Source organism: Microcaecilia unicolor, chromosome 1 (assembly GCF_901765095.1).
Source record: "Microcaecilia unicolor chromosome 1, aMicUni1.1, whole genome shotgun sequence".
NCBI lineage: Eukaryota > Metazoa > Chordata > Amphibia > Gymnophiona > Siphonopidae > Microcaecilia > Microcaecilia unicolor.
Window position 1 is genome coordinate 183303904 of NC_044031.1, and position 27145 is coordinate 183331048.

The window sequence follows — 27145 nt, forward strand, 5'->3', positions numbered from 1 at the left end:
GGATCTGAGGAAGCTAGAAGAATGGTCTAAGGTTTGGCAATTAAAATTCAATGCGAAGAAATGCAAAGTGATGCACTTAGGGAATAGAAACCCTCGGGAGATGTATGTGTTAGGCGGGGAGAATCTGATAGGTACGGACGGGGAGAGGGATCTTGGGGTGATAGTATCTGAGGATCTGAAGGCGACGAAACAGTGTGACAAGGCGGTGGCCGTAGCTAGAAGGTTGTTAGGCTGTATAGAGAGAGGTGTGACCAGCAGAAGAAAGGAGGTGTTGATTCCCCTGTATAAGTCGTTGGTGAGGCCCCACCTAGAGTATTGTGTTCAGTTTTGGAGGCTGTACCTTGCAAAGGATGTAAAAAGAATTGAAGCGGTGCAAAGAAAAGCTACGAGAATGGTAAGGGATTTGCGTTACAAGAATGGTAAGGGATTTGCGTTGGAAGAAAGGAGAAACAGGGGTGATATGATACAGACGTTCAAATATTTGAAAAGTATTAATCCGCAAACGAACCTTTTCGGAGGTGCGAAGGCGGTAGAACGAAGAGGACATGAAATGAGATTGAAGGGGGGCAGACACAAGAAAAATGTCAGGAAGTATTTTTTCATGGAGAGAGTAGTGGATGCTTGGAATGCCCTCCCGCGGGAGGTGGTGGAAATGAAAACGGTAACAGAATTCAAACACGCGTGGGATAAACATAAAGGAATCCTATTCAGAAGGAATGGATCCTAAGGAGCTTAGCCGAGATTGGGTGGCAGAGCCAGCCAGTAGTGGGAGGCGAGGATAGTGCCGGGCAGACTTATACGGTCTGTGCCAGAGCCAGTGGTGGGAGGCAGGGCTGGTGGTTGGGAGGCGGGGATAGTGCTGGACAGACTTATACGGTCTGTGCCCTGACGAGGACAGGTACAAATCAAAGTAGGATATACACAAAAAGTAGCACATATGAGTTTGTCTTGTTGGATAGACCATGCAGGTGTTTTTCTGCCGTCATTTACTATGTTACTATGGTGTATCCAGTGCCTTGGGCCCGACCGTAGCCCAGCCACTTGTAGTCTGTGTGTTCGTATGACGAAGCGGACCCAAGCGTCTCGAGAGACCCAACGAGAGAAGCTTTTTGGGGCTCAGTCCATCGACATTGGTACCGAGGTCAGCGGCGTCGACAGGATCATCGATGTCGAGGAGAGAGGTAATGGCTGCTGAGAGACCAACTCGCGCTGGGAGCAGTGAGGTGTCAAGTGGGTCTCCACCTGTCTCGAGGTCTCCTGTTCTGCAGGCCCCCCAAGACCGACCTTTGTCGGACCCGGCCCCGAGGAGATGTGAGGATTCCATGTCCTCCATCTGTACCGAGGAGTCTCGATGATGGGCGTCGAGCGAAGGCTAAGAAGCATCGTTCTCCTTTGACGCACGGTACCTGGAGCTCCGGGGTGTCGAGAGAGTCGGCACCCAAGAAGCGTCAGCGCCGAGAGGATCGCTCCCCCTCCATACAGGAGGTGCCGATGCGTTGGTCTCCCAGCAGCCCGGTGCCTGCTCCTGAGCCTCCACGGATTCTGACACCACCTGTTCCACTGGCCCTGCAGCCTTCTCCGATGGCGGCTCATAACGAGCGTATCCGGGCCTTATTTCCAGAACTTCTGGAAGGCTTACTGAGACAATCAGCTTCGGTGTCGGGGGTGCTTGTGCCTTCTGTGCCATCTGCTGTAGCAGTGTCTGGCCCTTTACCTGTGGTGAGGTCTCCGACTGCGGTGCTGCATCGGCGTCGGCTGCCACCCAGGTTGACTCCCCTTCGACATCGGTGGAGGGAGCTTTGCCGCAGTCTGATCGGGCATCGACTTCTCGGCATCGCCACAGAGGACATAGTTCCTCGGCGTCGAGGCAGGTCCAGTCTGTAACCAGGTACCTCTAGGTGCAGCCAAGGATAGAACAATCTCCTCCAGCCACAGGCTCCTGGTACAGTCAAGAAATAAATGTCCACCAGCAACTTTAATCTTAAGGACTTTATTCCATGCAGGTTTCTACTAGACCTGATACACAGTTCCAACAGCAACATTCACCTTCAATCTTAAGCACATGTAAGCCACCTGAAAGTGTGTGGCACATAGTCCCCTTTAAGCAGTAGGCTATCAGCACATACCAGGATTCAATACAGGCTCACAGTCAGCTCCAGTCTGGGCTCTTTATCCAGTGCACAATAAGCAGTAGTTCAATTCCAAATAGAAGCAGTTCTTTCAGTTCATCATCACAGTTCACTCACAAAGCAACAGTTTCTACCTTCTACTCTCTTTACCTTCAGGAGAGTTCAGTACTTTAGGGACTCCTCATACCCAAGGGATTTCACCCTGCATCAGCTTCACTGGTAAATTCAATACTTTAGGGACCTCCCTTACCCAAGGATTTTCAGTCTGCAAATACTTTTTGGACTTCCTCACACCCAAGGGATTTCAGCCTGCTTCAGTACTTTAGGGACCTTTCTTACCCAAGGATTTTCAGCCTGCAGCTGCTTCTCTCTTCTGGGACTCCTTCCCACCTGCCTAATCAATCCCTGGATTCTGCTCTCACAACCAATCATTCTCCTTCCCTTAGCTTCCCCCACACCCATACCAGCTGAGTTAAGCATTAGACTAATGATGAACTCCTGCACACAGGGTTTCTTATCTCTCTTCCCCCTAGTGGCAGCCAATCTACACATCCTACCAACTTACACCCATGTCTTCCCCCATTGCAGCTAGGAGTCCAGTCCGGGTTCCTCAACTCACCCCGGCTCCTTTCCTGCAATGCCTTCTGGGACTTGTATTTCAAACTGACACTGCCTTAACCCAACTATCCTGGATGTGACTTTATCACAAGTGTCAGAGTACCTTCACACAGGTTGTATCGTCTGATGAGTCCTTTGGGATTCCCTCTGACCCTTCTCCGCTGGATAAAAGACTGTCTCCACCCGATAGTCTGTCTTTTTTCTCCTTTGTCCGGGAAATGGCTACGGCTATTCCCTTCCCTTTGAAGGTTGAGGATGTGCCCAAGACTGACATGCTCGAGGTCCTGGATTATTCTTCTCCACCTAAAGAGGCTGTGACAGTCCCTCTGCATAAGGTACTGAAGGAAGTCCTTATGCGAAACTGGTCCGCCCCTATGTCTGGCCCTGTGGCTCCCAAGAAAGCTGAGACCCAATACCAGGTCCACGGTGAACGTGGATTGATGAGGTCCCAATTACCCCACAATTCCATGGTGGTGGATTCCGGTCTCAAGAGAGCTAGTAGTACTAGAGACTATGCTTCGGCACCCCCAGGCAGAGAAGCTAGGACGACTCTTTTGGGAGAAAGACGTATCAGGCCGCAATGCTCGCTGCCAAGATCCAGTCATACCAGTTCTTCACGAGCGTACACTTGCGGGACTCTAAGCCAAAAGCTGTAAGAGTAATCCATGACCATCTAAACTCAGAAAATCACTAAAAACCAACCTCTTCAAAAAGGCTTACCCCACTGATCCAACGTAAATCCCCACATCCAGCAACACAGCACAACCAATGATTGTACTGGCTAATATACAATCCTCATTCCCTTCGACCTTCACGGTGCCTGACACACACCTACCTCATTCGACCACAATACAACCTTGTATTTGTTATCAACCGACTGGCGAACGCCTTTACGGTATTATGTAAGCCACATTGAGCCTGCAAATAGGTGGGAAAATGTGGAGTACAAATGTAACAAATAAATAAAACTGTCCAGCTTGGTTGATACACTCCCTATGGAGCTGGCCGAGCCTTTCGCCAGGTGGTCAGGCAGCAGAAGGCGTGTCGCAAGTTCCTGGCCAGAGGTACTTTTGACGTGACATCCAGGATTGCTGCTCAAGGTATAGTGATGCACAGACTCTCATGGCTGCGTGTCTCTGACCTGGATCATTCTGTCCAGCAGCGGATGGCGGATGTTCCTTGCCGAAGGGACAATCTTTTTGGAGAGAAAGTAGAGGATCTTGTTAATCAGATTAAGAAGCTATGGATTCTCTCTCCCACTGGGCGCCTTCTGCTACAGCCTCATCTAGGAGGTTTTTTGGAGGGAAGAGAAGTGCTCCCTATTCCTACTGTAGGCGTAGGTACGCTCCTGCTTCTCGGCAGCCTGCCCAGGCTCGGCCCCAGCTCGCTTGTTCTCGTCAATAGTGTGCGTCTAAGGCCCACTCTGCTCCCCAGCAAAAGCAAGGGATGGGCTTTTGACTGGCTCCAGTTCAGCATAGCCTCTGTAAAGGTGTCCGTACCGGACAACTTGCCGGTAGGGGGGGGGGGTTGATATTTTTTCACCAAAGGTGGCCTCTCATAACCTCCGACCGGTGGGTTCTTCAAATAGTCTGGTTAGGATACACCCTCAATCTGGAATCCAAACCTCCAAATTGCCCACCGGGAGCTCATTCTTACAGCTCCCAGCAAGGCAGGTATTTGCAGAGGAACTCTCCGCCCTTCTAAAGGTCAGTGTGGTCGAACCCGTTCCACCAGGGGAAGAAGGGCTGGGATTCTATTCCAGATACTTGCTTGTGCAAAGGAAAATGGGGAGGGGGGGATGCGTCCCATCCTAGACCTAAGGGGCCTGAACAAATTATCTGGTTCGAGAAAAGTTCAGGATGGCTTCTTTGGGCACCCTTCTTCCCATGATTCAGGAGAATGATTGGCTATGCTCTCTGGACTTAAAGGATGCTTACACACACATCTCAATACTTCCAGCTCACAGGAGGTATCTTTGATTTCGGCTGGGAACACAGCACTTTCAGTACTGTGTGCTGCCCTTTGGTCTGGCGTCTGCGCCCTGGGTGTTCACAAAGTGCCTGGCTGTAGTGGCAGCATAGCTACGCAGACTGGGAGTGCATGTGTTCGCTTTTCTCGACAATTGGCTGGTGAAGAGCGCCTCGGAGGCGGGCGCTTTACAGTCCATGCGAATGACTATTCAGGTGCTAGAACTACTGGGGTTTGTGATCAATTATTCCAAGTCCCATCTCACCCCACTTCAAAAACTTGGAATTCATTGGAGCACTGTTGAACACAAAGCTCGTGCTTATCTCCCCGAGGCGAGGGCAGACAACCTCCTGTCCCTAGTGTCCTTGGTTCAAACGTCTCAACAGATCACAGCTCGGCAGATGTTGAGACTTCTGGGCCACATAGCCTCCACAGTTCACATGACTCCCATGGCACGCCTACACATGAGATCAGCTCAATGGACCCTAGCTTCCCAGTGGTATCAAGCTGCCGGGAGTCTAGAGGATGTGATCCAACTGTCCACCGACTTTCGAAATTCCTTGCAGTGATGGACGATTCAATCCAATTTGATCTTGGGACGTCCATTCCAAATTCCTCAGCCACGAAAAGTGCTGACGATGGATGCATCCCTTCTGCGGTGGGGAGCTCATGTAGATAGACTTTCACACTCATGGAGCTTGGTCCTTTCAGGAAAAAGATCTTCAGATCAATCTCCTGAAATTGCGAGCAATCTGGAACGCTCTAAAGGCTTTCAGAGACCGGCGGTCCAACCAAGTCATATTGATTCAGACAGACAATCAGTTTGCCATGTATTATACCAACAAGCAGGGGGGCACCAGATCTTGGCCTGTGTCAGGAAGCCGTGCAGATGTGGCTTTGGGCTTGCCGTCACGGCATGTTTCTCCAAGCCACTTATCTGGCAGGCGTAAACAACAGTCTGGCCGACAGACTGAGCAGGGTAATGCAACCTTACAAGTGGTTGCTGAACATGTACATAAGTACAGCCATACTGGGAAAAGACCAAGGGTCCATCAAGCCCAGCATCCTGTCTCTGACAGCGACCAATCCAGGCTTCAAGAACCCGGCAACCCCCCCCCCCCCCCCCCCCCCCCCCCCCCAAAAAAAATTTAATAATGTTCAATGGACTTTTCCCTCAGGAATCTGTCCAAACCCCCTTTAAATTCCGTAAGGCCAGCTGCTGTCACTACATTCTCCGGCAACGAGTTCCAGAGTCTAACTACACGCTGAGTAAAGAAAAACTTTCTCCTATTTGTTTTAAATCTACCATATTCTAGCTTCATCTTGTGTCCCCTGGTTTTGTTGTTGTTTGAATGTGTAAACAAACGCTTCACATCTGTCCGCTGTACTCCGCTCATTATCTTGTAGACTATCATATCACCCCTCAGCCGCCTTTTCTCCAAGCTGAAGAGCCCTAACCTTCTCAGCCTTTCCTCATAGGGAAGTCGTTCCATTCCCTTTATCATTTTTGTCGCCCTTCTGTGCACCTTTTCTAATTCTTTTATCTTTTTTTGAGATGCGGCGACCAGAATTGTACACAATACTCGAGGTGCGGTTGCACCATGGAGTGATACTCCACAAGATCTTCCGAGCGTGAGGCACCCCCTTTGTTAGATCTTTTTGCCACTCAGATCAATCGCAAGGTCCCTCAGTTCTGTTCCAGGCTTCAGGCCCACGACAGACTAGCATCAGATGCCTTTCTCCTGCATTGGGGAACAGGCCTCCTGTATGCGTATCCTCCCATACCTCTAATAGGGAAGACTTTGCTGAAATTCAAACAAGACTGCGGAACCATGATTCTGATAGCTCCCTTCTGGCTGTCCTCCGAGGAACCGTGGCGATGGAATGTTTTCCATCACTCAGAACGAGGGGTCGCTTCTACATCCAAACCTCCAGTCCCTGGCTCTCACAGCCTGGATGTTGAGAGCTTAGAATTCGCCTCCTTGGGTCTTTCAGAGGGTATCTCTCGAGTTTTGCTTGCTTCCAGAAAAGATTCCACCAAGAGGTGTTACTCTTTCACATGGAGGAGGTTTGCCGTCTGGTGTGACAGCAAGGCCCAAGATCCTCTTTCTTGTCCTACACAGACCCTGCTTGAATACCTTCTACACTTGTCAGTCTGGTCTCAAGACTAACTCATAAGTACATAAGTAATGCCACACTGGGAAAAGACCAAGGTTCCATCGAGCCCAGCATCCTGTCCATGACAGTGGCCAATCCAGGCCAAGGGCACCTGGCAAGCTTCCCAAACATACAAACATTCTATACATGTTATTCCTGGAATTGTGGATTTTTCCCAAGTCCATTTAGTAGCGGCTAATGGACTTGTCCTTTAGGAAACCGTCTAACCCCTTTTTCAACTCTGCCAAGCTAACCACTCCGTAAGAGTTCACCTTAGTGCCATTAGTGCTTATCGCTGTGTAGAAGGTAAGCCTATCTCTGGACAGTCTTTAGTTGTTCGTTTCATGAGAGGTTTGCTTTTGTCAAAGCCCCCAGTCAAACCTCCACCAGTGTCATGGGATCTCAACGTCATTCTCACCCAGCTGATGAGAACTCCTTTTGAGCCACTGAATGCCTGCCATCTGAAGTACTTGACCTGGAAGGTCATTTTCTTGGTGGCTGTTACTTCAGCTCATAGAGTCAGTGAGCTTCAGGCCTTGGTGGTGCATGCACCATATATTAAGTTACATCATAATAGAGTAGTCCTCCGCACGCACCCTAAGTTCCTGTCTAAGGTGGTGTCGGAGTTCCATCTGAACCAGTCAATTGTCTTGCCAACATTTTTTCTCCGTCCTCATACCCGCCCTGTCGAAAGCAGTTTGCATACCTTGGACTGCAAGAGAGTATTGGCCTTTTACGTGGAGCGGACACAGCCCTACAGACAGTCAGCCCAGTCGTTTTCTTTCGATCCCAACAGGAGGGGAGTCCCCATCGGAAAACGCACAATCTCCAGTTGGCTAGCAGATTGCATTTCCTTCACTTATGCCCAAGCTGGGCTGACTCGAGGGCCATGTCACGGCTCATAATGTTAGAGCCATGGCTGCGTCAGTGGCTCACTTAGTCGGCCTCCATTGAAGATATTTGCAAGGCTGCAATGTGGTCATCAATCTACACATTCACATCTCACTACTACCTTTAGCAGGATACCCGACGCAACAGTCGGTTTGGCAGGCAGTGCTGCAGAATCTGTTTGGGGTTTAGGATCCAACTCCACCCCCCTAGACCCATTTTTGTTCTGTTCCAGGCTGCATTCTGTTAGTTGATTTTGGTTTCAGGTCAATCTTTGTTTTGTCCTCGCCGTTGTGAGGCCCAATTGACCAGTGTTCATTGTTTTGAGTGAGCCTGTAGCAGGTATTCACCGAGGACAGCGGGCTGATTGTTCTCACATATCCACCCTCCTCCCCTTTGGAGGAGTTGTTGTTGTTTATATGCTTTTTGATTTAATTAAAGAGACATGCTCGCGCGGCGGGCAGGAAGTCATTCACACATGCGCGACGGAACTTTCCCGAAAGACTTTTTTTATTTTGCTTGCAAAATTTGTTTACCGATTCCTGGGCCGCCGTGGACAATGACCCACATGTGAGAACAATCAGCCTGCTGTCTTCGGAGAATACCTGCTACAGGTAAGTATCTTCGCTTTTCTTTATTTACCTTTAGTTTGGATTCTGAGGCCTGGGTTACCATCAAATTTAAGTCAAGTTTTGCCTTTTGTAAGATGTCTTGAATGTTCTTTTTGAAGGTTATGTATATGGTAACATCATCAGCATATATGAATGGTTTGAATCCTGTTGTTTCTTTTTTTTTTTTTTTTTTTTTTTAAGTGGAATTTGGACATTTATTCATGATTTTCAAGGAATTTTTTTATTTAGTAAAACGTAGAAAACAAGTTTTCATTTTTGTATGCATTTTCTTTTTTTTATATTTATTTTTATTAATATTTTCCAATACCAATATCACAGTTCAAATAACCAAGTACAATACAAAAACCCTATTATGTCTTACCAATACTTTATCAGCATTTACCCTCCTCCCCCCCTCCCCCCACCAGAGTAACTCGTGGCTTTCATAACAGACCTAGGTGTAAAATCCGCCCCCCCCCCCCCCCCAGTAGTTTATTAAACTGATATACCTCTCCATTCCATGTATGGGGCCCATATCTTGAAGAATTTTACCACCCTTCCCCATCTTAATGCTGTAATTTTGTCAATTAAGCAGCAGTAATCCACCTTAGCGAGTACCTGATCCACGGCAGGAACCGCGGCTTGCTTCCACAGCCTCACAAGTAGGATCCTGGCTGCCATAAAGATATGAGAAAGAAGGCAATGGTGTGAATTACGATTGCCCAATAGTGGTATGTTGAGTAGGCACAGACCTGGATTCAGTGTGTCCGAGACCCCCAACCCACCTTGTATGTGAGCATATAAATTTAACCAAAATTTTTTATGACTGGGCACTACCACCAAATGTGCCAGAATGTACCACTGACCCGCAGTTACGCCAACAATCCGCCACCCCAGTTTTAAAAATTTGCGATATCCTGTATGAAGTTAGGTACCATTGGTACAACATCTTGTACTCGTTTTCCACCAGGGGTGTCGCCACTGAAAAACTCAATAGAGGTTTGAATATCTTTGACCGTTTATCCTGCTCATACTTAACCGATAGCATAGTCTCCCATTTAGTAACACACTTAGTCAAGGGGTTAGACTTGTGTAACAGCGCTTTATAAATCCTAGAAATGCCTCCCTTCCCTTCCCCAGATCCCATCGCCAGCTCTAACTCCGTCACCGATAATGATAACTCCTCCTTGGCCCTACGATGTAAAAAGTCTCTAACCTGTAGATAGTAAAATTTATCTCTGTCCATCAGCCCATACTCTTCTTTCAAACCCTCAAATGGACAGCACTGCCCCTCATCCCATAGCTGCCCCAACACCCGTAATGAAGATGCAGACCATTGCCCATACACCCTCTCCACTCTGCCTGGGGTAAAGTCCGTCGCATACACAATGTGAGTGGTCAGATGATATTTCCGACCCGGGAACCAGGCTGCCCTACATCTAGCCCACTCTCCAAGGGCCACCCCCATCTGGCCTCTCAACCCCGACAGGAGTCCCCTCAGCAGCGGCAAAGGAAGCCAAGGGGCTGCCCACAGAGGGACCCCCTTCAAACCCCACTGCGCCGCATAGGTCCATGGTTTAGAAAGCCATTTCTGCCCTATAGCCGACATTTGAAACAATGCAGCTCTATAATATAACCAGAAGTTTGGTACCCCCATACCTCCCTCTTTCCTAGATTGGTATAAGATCTTCCTATTCACTCGTGGGGGTCTCTTGCACCAGATAAAGGCAAATACTTTTCTATTAAGTAGCTGAAATAAGGCTTTCGGTATGAAGGTTGGCACTGCCAAAAACAAATAAAGTAGCTTAGGAAGCAAAGACATCTTTACCGCCGCTATTTTCCCATCCATGACATTCGCAAGCCCCCCCAAATCTCTAAATCTTTAAATAATTCCTGTACTTTAGGGGTAAAGTTCTCCCAAAATAAATCTCCAGGATTTGGTGTCAAGTTTACCCCCAAGTACCGCATAGAGCGTGGGGACCAACTAAATGGGAAAAGAGGCTGTAGCTCAGTTTGCAGCTCCACTGGAAACTGTAGAGGCTTAAGCTCTGATTTTTTGAAGTCCTGGGGCTCAAGAGTGTAAGCAAAACATCATCTGCATATAGCATGATTTTTGTTTCTTGTCTCTCAATTCTGATACCTTGCACCAACGGCTCCCTTCTAACCGGTGAATCCTGTTGTTTCTAATCTGTTACCTAGTGGTGACATCATTATATTAAACAAAACGGACGATAATGGAGAGCCCTGAGGGATGCCACTATGTTGTGAGGCCTTTGTATAACTTAAATTGTGTGGTGTTGGGTTATCTTGCTTGGAACAGGACTTGTGTGTGGTAAGAAAAATTCATTTCCAAAATTTTACTTAGCGACGTTGAGCTGTTTGCATAAGAAAGGTTTTGGTATTCCTGATGTGCCTTTTTTCATTCTTTGTTTCTTTCACAGGATGTTTTTAAGCAAGCCACAGAAGACCGCTTAACGAGTGCCAAGGAGCTTCCCTACTTTGAGGGTGACTTCTGGCCAAATGTTCTGGAGGAAAGCATTAAGGAACTAGAACAGGAGGAGGAAGAGAGGAAGAGGGAAGAAAACACAAGCAATGAAAGCACTGATGTAAGGAAGCTTTAAACCTTTTTATCACTCCATTAGTCCTTTGGCTTCACACTAGGGGTGTAGCCACGGGTGGGCCTGGACGGGCCCAGCCACTTTCCCTCCAGGCCCGCCCATCCAACATCCTTCGTTTGCTGTCACTGCCTTTTCTCCCGCGGCTCCAGGTATGGCCGTCTGGGAGGCAGCGTTCAGCGTAGCCTGCGTCCTGTCCTGAAATAATTATTCTCCCCAGGCTCCGCTGCATCGGCCCCTACATTCTCTTTTTCGCCCGTCGCATAGCACTGCCATTCACAAAGGCAGCTCCGCTCCCCCCCTACCGTGTCCATCTGGCCCTACGTAAACAGGAAGTGCATCAGAGAGGGCTGGATAAATGCGGCAAAGGGGAGCAGAGCTGCCTGTGTGAATGGCAGCACTGCACGAAGGGCAAAAAAGAGACTGCAGGGATTGATGCAGCGGGGCCTGCGGAGAAGAATTTCAGGGCAGGTAGGCAGGCAACGCTGAACGCTGCCTCCCGGATGGGTAACTATATGGGCAAGACAGACCACCAGAACTACACCCCCAAGTACAAGCCATCTTATAGGTGAGCATACTTGTGGGCAGTCTCCACAATTTTATAAAAAGCTTTTTCTTGAAGTAAAGCCAGCTTTGTGCTTGGAAAAACCTTTATAAAATTATCTCCTTAATGTGCAGTTACATAGTCAGCTCAGAGTCCAGAAAGACATCAAGAACTTTAATAGAGAGAACTGGAATACTAAAGCACCATCAGTCAGACCATGGTTCCCTATTCTGAGGTGAGGAATGTGGATCTTTTGTTAGAGTCTAAGCTAGGTTTGCGTAATCAAGTGTGAGCTTTAGCAAAATTTTCATTTTATAAGATAAAAGTAGTATGTTGGCTAGGGATTTCTGGACAATTTTGTAGCATCTGGTTCATTATGGAACAGCTGCTTGTATTACACAAGAGTCACAAATATTTCAAAATGCTGTAGAAATGCTCATGATAAGCACAACTCATCATTAGCTAATCATACTGTATTTGAAGTCTTTATGGGAGTTGATATTCAGTGAGAGCTAACTGGGAAGGAGCCCAGTTAGTGATTGGAAAGTCAAGGGGCAAAGCAGAGGCAGAGCTGAAAGTTATCCAGTGCTGGTGCCCAGGTAACTATATGGGCAAGACAGACCACATTCTTAGCAGTCCTAACTTGACTGGATAGCTATCCAGATACAGCACTGAATATTGGCCAGACCCAGATAAAATAGAGTAGCTGCCAAAGATCCAGATACTCCATGCTGGGGCCTAGATATGGGGTGGCATTGAATATCCAGTCTAATTTAGCCTGCAGTGGCCAGTGTTTAAAAAACACTGTAATAGTTAGGGCATATTTGGGGGAAGCATACGTGTGTTGGCGGACCGTGACTTAGTGGAGGATGAAGAGTGCACCCTCTTGTATTTCCCCTAGCTCTCAATGTGGCCTGCAGCCACTGAGGCCAGCACTGCTACTCCCATTGAAGTTATTGGGAGTGGGGTAGGTGTGCGGTAGGAGTAGGGGCATGGGCAAGGGCATATCAGGTAGCAGGTGTTTCTCTAGTGCCCATCCACCCAACCTGTTGGCCCACCCAAAAATTGCCTTCTGACTACGCCACTGTTCACACAACTGAAAACGTACTTATCTTTGCCTTGGCTCTCTTCTCCTTGGAAGCCACTTCTCCCTTAGAGTATTAAACTTTGTCCAGACCTGTGCAACCCACATACCTGCATATTAGAATTGAAACATAACAGCCTTCACTGTTGTCATGTCTCTTTCCGTTCCCTTAGCTTTAGCACAAGCTTCATGATGGTGATCCCATAGCCAACGAGTATAAAGCACAGGTCTTCCAGAGCCTGGTGCTAATGGGGCCAGCCTGGGAAGCTTTACCACTTTTTGCTTTTGTTCTTGCCCTTCTCTCAATCCCTATTTTGTTTGTGGTACAAGCATGCTGACAACTTGGGACACATTTATTCAGGAAAAGGATCTAGATTGACTCTGTTTTGAGCCATTCAGTCCATCTAGTACTACCTGGAAGGCAACCTTCTGTTTAATAAATGCAGAATAGAGAAGAAAGTAATTGTAGATGTGGTGATCTTATTCTTTGAGGACAAGCAGGCTGCTTGTTCTCACTGATGGGTCGGCGGCCAGGAAACGGCAATTTTTCTCTGCAAAAATAGGCAAAGCTTTGCCAGAGTCTTCTGGAACATGGGGTGCGCGCACCACGCGTGCGCGGCCATCTTCCCCCGCAGCGCGCACAAGTCCCCGCTCAGTTTTTTCTTTTCCACGGTTGGAGAGTGGCCCAAAGAAAGAGCCTTCCGTTTTGCTAGAGGTTTTTCCTCTTCGTGTTCTTTTTCTTTTCTACTTTTCCCTTGTGTTTTACAAAAAAACAAAAACAAAGTTTACCTTTATTTTCTAGTTTGGTCCCCATAAGTTTGGTTCTGTTGCAGCCCTCTTTTTTTGTGTCCTTATTGTCCGCACAATTGCGAATTTTGATCTCGCCGCCATTTTTCCGTCCATGTCATGGAGGACTCCCAGCGACTTCAAGAAATGTACTCTGTGCAACCGGACGATCTCAGGTACCGACCCCCATGCGTGGTGTCTTCAGTGCCTTGGGCCCGACCATCGCCCAGATGCATGTAAGTTGTGTCTTAGTTTAAAAAAGCGGACACAGGCGTCGAGACAAGCTCAGCAGGACTGACTTTTTGGAGCTTCGTCCGGTTCTTCGACATCGGCACCGGAGATGGCATCCATTTCAGGAGCGCAGGTAATGGCTGTCCGGAGACCAAACGCTGGGAGCAGTGAGCCATCGAGTGGGTCTCCACCTGCCTCGAAGACTCCTGCTGCACAGGCCCCACAGGACTGACCACTCTCAGACCCGACCCCGAGGAGGCGTGTGGATTCCACGTCTTCCTCGTCGGTACCGAGGAGTATCGATGACGTGCATCGAGCGAAGGCGAAGAAACATCGTCATCGGTCTCCTAAGCACGGTACTGGGAGCACCGGGGCGTCGAAGGATTCGGCACCTGTGAAGCGCCGGCGCTGGGAGGATCGCTCACCCTCCATTCAGGAGGTGTCTGTCTTCAGGCAGCCCGGTACCGCCTCCTCGACCTCAACAGATTCTGCACCCGATTCCTGCACCGACCCCGCAGCCTTGCTCGACAACGAATCTGGACGAGCGCATCCGAGCTATTCTTTCAGGTCTGCTGGAGGAGTTGCTGCGTCAGCCTGCTCCGGTGCCGGGGGTGCTTGCGCCCTCGGCACCGTTGATGGAAGCAGCAGCTGGCTCTTGGCCTGTGGTGAAGTCCCTGGCGTCGGCTGCCGCCCAGGTCGACTCCCCGTCGACATCGCTGGAGGGGAGCTTCATCGCCGCCGGCGTGGGAGTCGACTTCTCAGCACCGCCATCGAGGACATGGTTCCTCGGCGTCGAGACGGGCCCGGTTTCGGACTGCAGTTAGAGAACTCTTGTCCAATACCCAGGAGGATACCTCGTGGGATGAAGGAGAAGATCCCAGGTATTTCTCTTCCGAGGAGTCTTGTGGTCTTACCTGTGATCCTACTCCTTCGCCAGAAAGAAAGCTTTCTCCGGAGAGTCTTTCTTTCTCTTCATTTGTCCGGGAAATTTCTGTGGCTATTCCCTTCCCTGTGGTATCTGAGGATGAGCCCAGGACTGAGATGCTTGAGCTCCTTGACGATCCTTCGCCACCTAAGGAATCATCCACTATTCCTTTGCACAATGTCCTTAAAGAGACATTTCTGAGGAACTGGATGAAACGATTAAGTAATCCCACCATTCCCAAAAGAGCTGAGCCCCAATATCAGATTCACAGAGAACCTTAGTTGATGAAGTCGCAGTTACCTCACAACTCTATGGTTGTGGATTCCGCTCTCAAGAGAGCCAGGAGTTCTAGAGATTTTGCCTCGGCACCCCCGGAGCAGGAGTCTAGAACCCTGGACTCTTTTGGGAGGAAGGCCCATCAATCCTCTATGCTCGTGTCCAAGATTCAGTCATACCAGCTCTACACGAGCATCCATATGCGGAACAATGTGAAGCAACTGGTGGACTTGGTCAACCAGCTCCCTCCGGGGCAGTCCAAACCTTTTCAGGAGGCGGTCAGGCAGCTGAAGGTGTGTCTTAAATTCATGTCCAGGGGTGCTTATGACACTTTTGATGTTGCATCCAGAACCGTTGCCCAGGGTATAGTGATGTGCAGACTCTCATGGCTGCGTGCCTCTGACCTGGACAATCGAGTCCAGCAGCGAATTGCGGATGTCTCTTGCCGGGGGATAATATTTTTGGTGAGAAAGTCGAGCAGGTGGTCGATCAGCTCCACCAGCGGGAAACCGCTATGGACAATCTCTCCCGCCGGGCGCCTTCAGCTTCTACCTCATCAGGTAAACGATTTTTCCGTGGAAGGAGGAATGCTCCCTATGCTTATAATAAGCGAAGGTACAATCCTCCTTCCCGACAGCCTTCTCAGGCTCAGCCCCAGCGCGCTCATTTTCATCAACAGCGTGCGCCCATACAGGCCTCTGCAGTTCCCCAGCAAAAGCAGGGGACGGGCTTTTGACTGGCTCCAGATGAGCGTAGCCGCTATAAAAGTGTCTGTGCCGGACAATCTGCCGGTCGGGGGGAGATGAAAATTTTTGACCAAAGGTGGCCTCTCATAACCTCAGATCGGTGGGTTCTCCAAATAGTCCGGCTCGGATACTCCCTCAATTTGATCTCCAGACCTCCAAATTGCCCACCGGGAGCTCAGTCATTCAGCTTCCAGCACAGGCAGGTACTTGCAGAGGAACTGTCCGCTCTTCTCAGCACCAGTGCGGTTGAGCCTGTTACACCGGGGCAAGAAGGGCTGGGATTCTATTCCAGGTACTTCCTTGTGCAAAAGAAAACAGGGGGGATGCGTCCCATCCTAGACCTAAGGGCCCTGAACAAGTACCTGGTCCAAGAGACGTTCAGGATGGTTTCCCTGGGCACCCTTCTTCCAATGATTCAGAAGAACGACTGGCTATGCTCTCTGGACTTAAAGGATGCTTATACTCACATCCCTATACTTCCAGTTCACAGGAAGTATCTTCAATTCTGTCTGGGAGTGCAGCACTTCCAGTATTGTGTGCTGCCCTTTGGTCTCGCGTCTGTGCCCAGGGTATTTACAAAATGCCTGGCAGTAGTCGCAGCGTCGCTACACAGACTAGGAGTGCATGTGTTCCCTTATCTCGATGATTAGCTGGTGAAGAACACCTCGGAGGCAGGATTCCATGCAGATGACTATTCAACTGCTGGAGCTACTCTGGTTTGTTATAAATTACCCCAAATCCCATCTTCTCCCTGTTCAGACTGAAATTTATTGGAGCTCTGCTGGATTCACAGACGGCTCGCACCTATCTCCCCGAGACGAGAGCAGACAATCTTCTGTCTCTAGTTTCCATGGCCAGAGCATCTCAGCGGATCACAACTCTGCAGATGTTGAGACTTCTAGGCCATATGGCCTCTACAGTTCATGTGACGCCCATGGCCCATCTTCATATGAGATCTGCTCAATGGACCCTAGCTTCCCTGTGCTTTCAGGCTGCCGTGATCTAGAGGATGTAATCCAGCTGTCCACCGAATTTCACAATTCCCTTCAGTGGTGGACAGTTCGATCCAATTTGACCTTGGGACGTCCTTTTCAAATTCCTCAGCCTCAAAAAGTGCTGACAACGGATGCATCCCTCCTGGGGTGGGGAGCTCATGTAGATGGGCTTCACACTCAAGGAGTTTGGTTCCTCCAGGAAAAAGGTCTTCAGATCAATCTCCTGGAGTTGCGAGTGGTCTGGAACGCTGTAAAGGCTTTCAGAGATCGGCTGTCCAATCAAATTATTCAAATTCATACGGACAATCAGGTTGCCATGTACTACATCAACAAGCAGGGGGGTACTGGATCTCGCCCCCTGTGTCGGGAAGCCGTTCCGATGTGGCTTTGGGCTCGCTGTCATGGCATGCTTCTCCAAGCCATGTATCTGGCAGGCGTAAACAACAGTTTGGCCGACAGGTTGAGCAGGATAATGCAACCTCACGAGTGGTCGCTCAACTCGGGCGTGGTTCGCAAGATCTTCCGAGGGTGGGGCACCCCCTCGGTGGATCTTTTTGCCACTCAGATCAATCACAAGGTCCCTCAGTTCTGTTCCAGACTTCAGGCCCACGACAGGCTAGCGTCAGATGCCTTTCTCCTTCATTGAGGGAAGGGTCTTCTGTATGCATATCCTCCCATACCTCTGGTGGGGAAGACTTTGCTGAAACTCAAGCAAGACTGCGGAACCATGATTCTGATTGCTCCCTTTTGGCCGCGTCAGATTTGGTTCCCTCTTCTTCTGGAGTTGTCCTCCGAAGAACTGTGGAGATTAGACTGTTTTCCAACCCTCATTACTCAAAATGAGGGGGCACTTCTGCATCCCAACCTCCCGTCTCTGGCTCTCACGACCTGGATGTTGAGAGCGTAGACTTCGCCTCCAAGGTTCTCTTTGAGCGTGTCTCCCGAGTCTTGCTTGCTTCCAGGAAAGATTCCACAAAAAGGTGTTACTCTTTTAAATGGAGGAGGTTTGCCGTCTGGTGTGACAGCATGGCCCTAGATCCTCGCTCTTGTCCTACACAGACCCTGCTTGAATACCTTCTACACTTGTCAGAGTCTGGACTAAAGACCAACTCCGTAAGAGTTCATCTTAGTGCGATTAGTGCTTTTCATTATCATGTAGAGGGTAAGCCTATCTCTGGACAGCCTTTAGTTGTTAGCATCATGAGAGGTTTGCTTTTGTCAAAACCCCATGTCAAACTTCCACTAGTGTCATGGGATCTCAACGTTGTTCTCACCCAGCTGATGAAAGTTCCTTTTGAGCCACTGAATTCCTGCCATCTGAAGTACTTGACCTGGAAGGTCATTTTCTTGGCGGCTTTACTTCAGCTCATGGAGTCCATGAGTTTCAAGCCTTGGTAGTGCATGCTCCTTATCTCAAGTTTCATCATAACAGAGTAGTGCTCCGCACGCACCCTAAGTTCTGGCCGAAGGTGGTGTTGAGTTCCATCTGAACCAGTCAATTATCTTGCCAACATTTTTTCCCCGTCCTCATACCCGCCCTGCTGAACGTCAGTTGCACACCTTGCATTGGCCTGTTATGTGGAGCAGACAAGCCCCTTCAGACAGTCCGCCCAAGTGTTCATTTCTTTTAATCCCAACAGAAGGGGAGTCACTGTTGGGAAACACACCATTTCCAATTGGCTAGCAGATTGCATTTCCTTCACTTATGCCCAAGCTGAGCTAACTCTTGCGGGTCATGTCACGGCTCATAGTGTTAGAGCCATGGCAGCGTCGGTGGCCCACTTGAAGTCAGCCACTATTGAAGAGATTTGCAAGGCTGCGATGTGGTCATCAGTCCACACATTCACATCCCATTACTGCCTTCAGCAGGATTCCTGATGCAACAGTCGGTTTGGGCAGTCGGTGTTGCAGAATCTGTTCAGGGTTTAGAATCCAACTCCACCCCCCTAGACCCAATTTTGTTCTGTTCCAGGCTGCACTTTCAGTTAGATGTTTTACTTCGCAGGTCAATCCTTATGTCCTCGCCATTGCGAGGCCCAATTGACCTTCTTTGTTGTTTTTGAGTGAACCTGGGGTGCCATCAGTGAGAACAAGCAGCCTGCTTGTCCTCGGAGAAAGCGAAGATACTTACCTGTAGCAGGTATTCTCAGAGGACAGCAGGCTGATTGTTCTCACAAACCCACCCACCTCCCCTTTGGAGTTGTTTTCTTCTCTTTGTAATTGCTTTTGACCTAACTGAGCGGGGACTTGCACGCGCTGCGCGCACCCTGCATTACAGAAGGCTCTGGCAAAGCTTTGCCTATTTTTGCTGAGAAAAATTGCCGTTTCTGGGCCGCCGTAGACACGACCCATCAATGAGAACAATCAGCCTGCTGTCCTCGGAGAATACTTGCTACAGGTAATTATCTTTGCTTTCCTGAAATACGGAGCATTGTTCAGATACGTTTGGATGACCTTTCATAAGATTTAAATATTACTACTTAACATTTCTAAAGCGCCGCTAGGGTTACGCAGCACTGTACAGTTTAACAAAGAAGGATGGTCCCTGCTCAAAGGAGCTTACAATCTAATGGACAACATGTGCAGATAGTCAAATTGGGGCAGTCTAGATTTCCTGGATAGAGGTGAAATGGTTAGGTGCCGAAGGTGACATTGAAGTGGGCTTTGAGCAAATATTTAATCTGATTTAAAATGCTGCAACGAATAATTGATTCCTGAATTGAATCAGGTGTTTATCCTGATTTGGTGAAATCACTAAAACTCAAACATAACCTCCCCAAATCCATCAAAATACAAAACACTGTTTGGCATTGGATGCTGCTGCTACTACTCCACTAGTACTACTTAAAAGAAGAAAAAAAAACAAAAGAAATGTTAGGTTAAATTTATTAGACCAACAACATACGTTTCCTTATCCCACCAGAGCAGTCCAAGTTTGTGCTCTCCTGCTAGCAGGTAGAAACAGAATTATTGAGCTGTGATTTCATCACTCAAGAACTCTGTGTAACCTGTGGTCTGGTAGAACTTTATTTTCATTTCCTTGATCAGCTTAGGGTGGTTTTCTTAAAATAAATAAATAATGAGGGGGCGGTCTCTTGATTAAAACTTTTTTTTTTTCTTAAGGGGTTAGGTTTTTCTTGTGTCTTGGAGCTTTTCCTTGTACTGCCGAGGTGGAGGGGGGAACCTTGAGTCCCCAAACTTAATTGCTGCTCAACAGACAGTTTGACTGGCAGTTGCCTGTATCAGTGCTGCTTTGGTCTTTTTTTTTTTTTTTTACTCACTGAGATTTACCTGAAAAAAAAAAAGCCTGCTGTGGAAAAGTTTTTGTTTTTAACGCTATTGGTTTTCTTAGACTAGCTTCTGTGCAGGGTCACTGGTGCATTTTGACTGTGGCAGCACTGTAGGGTAAAGATAAGTGCTGTTCTGTTTATGGGCATGAAGGACGGCTACCACAGTTTGAAGGGGGAGGTGGTATGCTGACAGTGTAAGGAGAAAGTTGTAATTTCCTTTTCTCTAAGTGCTGTAGGCCCATCAGATGAGCAGTGCTACAGCCAACCAGAGCTGGCAGTTTATATCAGTGGCGTAGCCAGACTTGACATTTTGGGTGGGCTGACAGCTAATATGGGTGGGCACTGTGGGCCCTTCCTTTCCTATCCCCCCAATGCATTCTTGTAGCCCGCAATAAGCCTTACCCTTACCTTTCCTGTCCCACATCCATGTAGCCTAGCATCTTTCCTACCCTCCATCCCTCCCTGTAGCTAGCATCAGCCCTGCCCTACCCCCTCCCCATGGCCCACCCAGAAGCACACTAGCATTAAATATAAAACTTTTTTTTTTTTTTTTTTTTACATTCTGGGTTAGGCAGGTCCCAGCCCTCACCCTCTCCTTTCATTCATGGAGCTTCTCCCTCTCTGTTAAAAAAAAAAAAAAATTCCATCCCAGGCAGAGAGCCCCATGCCCTGACAAAAGCCCAAAAGTGGTAGCAACTTCATACCTGAGAATATCTCTGCTCCGGCTGCCAACAAAAAAGTCCAGTTAAAATCAACAGACAGGATGGAGGAGTGGCCTAGTGGTTAGGGTGGTGGACCTTGGTCCTGGGGAACTGAGTTCGATTCCCACTTCCATATCATCATGCTGATCAATCCATAGACTGGTGGGTTGTGTCCATCTACCAGCAGGTGGAGATACAGAGCAATCCTTTTGCCTCCCTATATGTGGTCATGTGCTGCCGGAAACTCCTCAGTATGTTCTCTATCTCAGCAGGTGGTGGTCACACACAGCAGCAGCTCTGGCTAGGTCTCCAAGCCTAATTTTTAGGTTTTGTTGAGTACCTGGGGTTGAGGGCTCTTCTTGAGCAAGTGCAAACCTGGTGGTGCCAGGTCCCTCCTTTTCCCCCCCTCCCGCTGGCTCCGTTAAAAAAAAAAAAAAATTTTGGACGTCCTTAAGGGCGTTTATTTCAACGTTTATTTAAACGTTTATTGCAGCTACTCACTGGGACACCAGTTCGTTACAGCTCGGAGCGAGAAGCAGGTAATTTTTACCTTTTTATAGCGGGCAGGGGGTTCCCCGATTGATCTCCACGTGGCCTATGGCGTCGGAGGGCGAGGGCGCGAAGAATAGCTCCCCGGACCGCGTGTGCGCTTCTAGCGGGGATGCGGGGGTCTTAAAGTCTGATTCACCCTTGTTGGGTGTCAGTTGGGAGGCCGGTCAGTGTCCCGGTTCTTCCTCCGGTGCGGCGGTTTTTCCCGCCATAAACGCCCATACCCCGCTGCTCGCCTCCGCCATCTTGGCCTGCCACTCTGCTCGGACGGCTTCTTCTTGGGCCGCCCTTGAGCTGGGAGACGTTAATGCCATGGCCGCCCTTGATTTGGGTGACGGCAAAAAAGCGGCTAAAGTTAAGCGCTGTTCTTCCCGCGCGGCTCCTTCGCGGAGTGTCGCGCCGGACGCCATCTTGGATGCGCAGCATGTTTCTCCCCCGCTCTTGCGAGCGCCGGTTGAGGGTGCGTCTAGGGCTGTGGCCCAGGCTGCTGAAGTGCACAGTCTGGGGGGTTTCTCCCCCGAGTTTATTTTGCTGCTGCATCAGGCCTTCCTTATGAAAAACGCTGCCCCTGCTCCCTTGTCCGATAAAGGGGTTGAGGCCCCCGGAAGTAAACGCCCTCGGGTGGATTCCCAGGCCTTAGAGGACTCTGTCTCCTCTGATGTAGATGAGGGCAGCGTATCTGAGTTCTCCCAACGGTCCTTTGGGGACTCCTTGGAGGAGATGGATTCCCGCTCGGATGGAGCAGATGACCCCTGTGCAGCGCGGATCTTTCGCTCAGAGGATTTGCCCAACCTGTTAGTGCAGGCCATGAGTATTTTGAAGATTTCCTCTCCAGAGGACGTCTCTCCCTCAGCCCCTGTTGGCTCCGCCATTATGCTGGGGACGAAGCGCCCGCCTAGAACCTTCCACGTGCATGATGCCATGCACACCTTAATTTCAGCTCAATGAGATGTCCCGGAAGCGAGCCTCAAAGTGGCTAGGGCTATGTCCCGCCTCTATCCTTTGCCTGAAAGTGAACGGGAGGCCTTTCTTTGGCCTACCGTGGATTCTTTAATCACTGCGGTGACTAAGAAAACGGCGTTGCCAGTGGAAGGTGGCACGGCCCTAAAGGATGCCCAAGACAGAAGATTGGAGGCGGCCTTAAGGTCATCCTTCGAGGCGGCTGCCTTAAGTTTGCAGGCCTCAGTTTGCGGCTCCTATGTGGCCAGGGCGTGCCTGACAATTGTGCAGCGAGCTTCCCCCTCGGATCCTTCCTTGAGGGCTGATTGGCCGGCCCTGGAATCGGGCTTGGCTTATTTGGCAGACTTACTGTATGATGTCTTGAGAGCCTCAGCTAAAGGTATGGCTCAGACAGTCTCTGCGCGGCGGTGGCTTTGGCTGAAGCATTGGTCTGCTGACCACGCCTCTAAGTCCCGCCTGGCTAAGTTGCCTTTTAAAGGCAAGCTGCTCTTTGGGGTCGAGCTGGACAAAATTGTGACCGATCTTGGCACGTCTAAGGGCAAGAGGTTACCAGAGGTCAGGGCTCGGGCTAGTGCTCGCCCCGGTAACTCCAGAGGACGGTTTCAGGAAGCCTGTCGGTACCGCCCGGGCAAGTCGGGCTCCTCTGCCCCCTCTTCCTTCAAGAGGAACTTCTCCCCCAAGCAGCATTCCTTTCGCAGAGACCGCCGTCCCGGAGGTGCGCCCTCCGGTCCTCCCCCAGGGTCTCGTACCCAATGATGGGGTCCTGGTCCATGGCCCAGTGCAGATTGGAGGACGCCTGTCCTCGTTTCTGGGCGAGTGGACCAGGGTAACTTCAGATGCTTGGGTGCTGGAAGTCATCAGAGACGGCTACAAGCTAGAGTTCTGCCGACCCTTAAGAGACGGGTTTGTACTCTCTCCCTGCAAGTCTCCGGTCAAAGCTGTGGCAGTGCAGCAGACCTTGGACAACCTGATCCGCCTGGGTGCGGTCGTTCCGGTGCCAGAAAATCAGCTTGGCAAGGGACGTTACTCCATTTACTTTGTGGTACCAAAGAAAGGAGGTTCTGTACGGCCTATCCTCGACCTCAAAGGGGTCAATCGGGCCTTGAAAGTTCGGCACTTTCGCATGGAGACTCTCCGCTCTGTTATAGCGGCAGTGAAGGCAGGGGTGTTCCTGGCATCCTTGGACATTAAGGAAGCGTACCTGCATATTCCCATCTGGCCTCCTCATCAACGCTTTCTGCGTTTTGCAGTCCTGGGCCGACACTTCCAGTTCAGAGCCCTCCCGTTCGGGTTGGCTACTGCTCCGCGGACCTTCTTCAAAGTAATGGTGGTCATCGCGGCCTTCCTGCGAAAGGAAGGAGTACAAGTCCATCCTTATCTGGACGACTGGTTGATCCGAGCCCCCTCTTATGCAGAGTGCGGCAAAGCTGTGGACCGGGTGATTGCTCTTTTGAGCTCCCTGGGGTGGATCATCAACTGAGAGAAAAGCCAGCTGCGCCCGACTCAGTCCCTGGAGTATCTGGGAGTTCGATTCGACACCCAAGTGGGCAGAGTATTCCTGCCGGACAATCGGATTGTCAAACTTCAGGCTCAGGTGGACCAGTTCCTAGTAGCCTCTCCGCTTCGGGCTTGGGACTATGTGCAGCTGTTGGGCTCTATGACGGCCATGATGGAAGTAGTGCCCTGGGCCAGGGCTCATATGAGACCACTACAACACTCTCTGCTGCAGCTCTGGACTCCGGTGTCGGAGGATTATGCTGTGCGCCTTCCCTTGGACCCAGCAGTGCGCAAGGCGCTGAGCTGGTGGCTGAAGACAGACAAGTTGTCTGCAGGGATGCCTCTTGTGACCCCGGAGTGGATTGTCGTCACGACGGACGCCTCTTTGACGGACTGGGGAGCCCATTGTTTGGGAAGGACAGCGCAGGGGCTCTGGTCTCCTGCAGAGGCAAAGTGGTCTATCAACCTCCTGGAACTCAGAGCCATTCGGTTGGCGCTATTGCAGTTCCTCCCGATACTGGCGTTGAAGCCAGTACGGGTCCTGTCGGACAATGCCACGGCTGTGGCCTATGTCAACCGCCAGGGAGGTACCAAGAGCGCCCCTCTAGCCAAGGAGGCCATGAATCTATGCCAGTGGGCGGAAGCGAGCCTGGAGCAGCTGTCAGCGGCCCACATTGCCGGAGTCATGAATGTCAAGGCACACTTTCTCAGTCGCCATACCTTGGATCCCGGAGAGTGGCAGTTATCGGCTCAGGCGTTCTTGGACATCACGAAGCGCTGGGGCCAGCTGAGCCTAGATCTGATGGCGTCATCGGCCAATTGCCAAGTGCCGCGCTTTTTCAGCAGAGGACGGGACCCTCGATCCCTGGGAGTAGATGCTCTTCTCCAACAGTGGCCGACACAGGAGCTTCTCTATGTGTTCCCGCCCTGGCCCATGTTGGGCAGGGTGCTAGACCGGGTGGCAAAGCATCTGGGCCGGATAATCCTGGTGGGTCCGGACTGGCCCAGACGTCCCTGGTATGCGGACTTGATCAGGCTCTCAGTGGACGACCCTGTGCGGCTGCCAGTGGAGCAGGGCCTGCTGCATCAGGGTCCCGTGGTGATGGAGGATCCCTCCCCCTTTGGTCTTACGGCCTGGCTATTGAGCGGCAGCGTCTGAGGAAGAAGAGCGAGGAAGCGCTCTACTTCTACTGCTTACGCCAGGGTTTGGCGTACCTTTGCAGCGTGGTGTGAAGCAGGCTCACTTTCTCCCTTCACTGCTCCAATTTCTTCAGTGTTGGCGTTCCTGCAAGAAGGTCTGGAGAAAGGCCTGTCACTCAGTTCCCTTAAAGTCCAGGTAGCGGCTCTGGCTTGCTTCAGGGGCCGCCTGAAGGGTGCTTCCCTGGCTTCGCAGCCAGATGATGTGCATTTTCTCAAGGGAGTTAATCACCTGCGCCCTCCTCTGCACTCAGTGGTGCCTGCGTGGAATCTCAGTCTGGTGCTAAGAGCCTTGCAGAAGCCGCCTTTTGAACCCTTGTCGAGGGCATCTCTGAAAGACCTGACGTTGAAAGCAGTCTTTTTGGTGGCTATCTCTTCAGCCAGAAGAGTTTCCGAGCTCCAGGCACTCTCATGTCGAGAGCCTTTTCTGCAGTTCACTGAGGCAGGAGTGACTATTCGCACAGTGCCTTCCTTCCTGCCCAAGATTGTTTCTCACTTCCATGTGAATCAGCAGCTCTGTCTCCCTTCCTTTCGTAGGGAGGACTACCCAGAGGAATACTCTGCTCTCAAATATCTGGATGTGAGACGGGTCATCATCAGATACTTGGAAGTGACCAATGATTTCCGGAAGTCGGATCATCTGTTTGTCCTGTTTGCAGGTCCTCGTAAGGGTCTGCAGGCTGCTAAGCCTACAGTGGCAAGATGGGTCAAGGAAGCCATTGCAGCGGCTTATGTGGCCGTGGGGAAGGTGCCGCCTATCCAGCTGAAGGCTCACTCCACTAGAGCTCAGGCGGCCTCGATGGCAGAGGCCGGGTCCGTCTCCTTGGAAGAGATATGCAAGGCGGCAACTTGGGCATCGGCCCATACCTTCTCCAGGCATTACCGCTTGACTGTGGCTGCTCGGGCGGAGGCCCGGTTTGGAGCTTCAGTGTTGCGGTCAGGGATTTCAATGTCCCGCCCTGGGTGAGTACTGCTTCGGTACATCCCACCAGTCTATGGATTGATCAGCATGATGATATGGAAGGTAAAATTATGTATCATACCTGATAATTTTCTTTCCATTAATCATAGCTGATCAATCCATAGCCCCTCCCAGATATCTGTACTGTTTATATTCTGGTTGCATTTCAGGTTCAAGTTTAGTCTTCAGTTCCTGTTCAGGAGGACTTCGTGTTCAAGTTTTTTCAATTGGATTCTTCAAGAGTTGAGACGAGTTTGTGTTACAGTGAGCTGCTGCATTCCTCTCCCCTCCGTTTTACGGGGCTGGATTGAGACCTAAATTCTGCCGGCGCTCCCTCCCGCTTCATGCGGCTGTAGGGCAACTTTGTACCCCTCCCGCTTCGGCGGTGTTAGGGTCAGTCAGCTCCTCCCGCAGTTGCGGTTGCAGGATAAGCCAGATCCCCCCGCATCGGCGGGGTGGTGTCCCTCCCCCGCTCCGCGGGGATGAGCTGGACGGATTCCCCTCCCCCACTTGTGTGGGGATGAGCTGGGTTAATTCCCCTCCCCCGTTTCGGCGGTGGTGAGCTGGGCAGAGAGTGTCCCTTTGTGGGTGTAATTCTCTAAGTGCTGAGTCCTGCGGATGGAGCTTGGATATCGACATACTGAGGAGTTTCCGGCAGCACATGACCACATATAGGGCGGCAAAAGGATTGCTCTCTATCTCCACCTGCTGGTAGATGGACACAACCCACCAGTCTATGGATTGATTAGCTATGATTAATGGAAAGAAAATTATCAGGGATGATACATAATTTTACCTTCAGGCACAGGCAGCTCCTTGTGACTCTAGGCAAGTCACTTATCCCTCCATTGCCCCATGTAAGCCGCATTGAGCCTGCCATGAGTGGGAAAGCGCGGGGTACAAATGTAACAAAATAAAAAAATAAAATAGACAGCTTTCAACTTTACCCATGGCTTCACTTCAGCAATACATGGAAAAAAAAAAAAGCGAATTGTTTGGAAATGCAGTGTCTCAAGTTCTCTTCCTTGCTACAATGCTTGGGCAGTTCAGCAACTTGGATGTTATTTCTACTGCCTCTTTTCTTTTCTTTGGCAACGGTCCAGTTGTCTTTTTTTTTTTTTTTTTTTTTAGGAGGGGAGTGCGTGGTTGCACTCGCTCCTTGCCGTCTCTCCCTCAGTGATGTGAACGTGCACTGTTCACTGTATGTGGGTGGGCATCTGCATGCTGTTGACAAAAGCAAAACCTCTGACTGCTAGTCGGCTCACTCCCCTTCCTCACTCAGTTCCTTGTACCCCGACTTGCTCTCATCCCATAAGGCAGGGCTGGCGAGATCGCGGACATCAGAATTCTCAGTGAAGCACATGCTGTTGTCTCTCTTCACTGGAGGGCGAGTGCTGGTGGATGCTGTTATCTTTAT

At 50.1% G+C, this 27145-nt stretch overlaps 1 protein-coding gene across 1 annotated transcript in view; it reads left to right on the top strand.

The window, feature by feature from the left end:
- EP300 (E1A binding protein p300) overlaps positions 1-27145 on the top strand; it is a 507140-nt gene that overhangs the window by 443103 nt on the left and 36892 nt on the right. Inside the window, 1 exon segment of the mRNA XM_030203013.1 lies at positions 10813-10977. Coding sequence (XP_030058873.1) covers positions 10813-10977 — 165 coding nt within the window.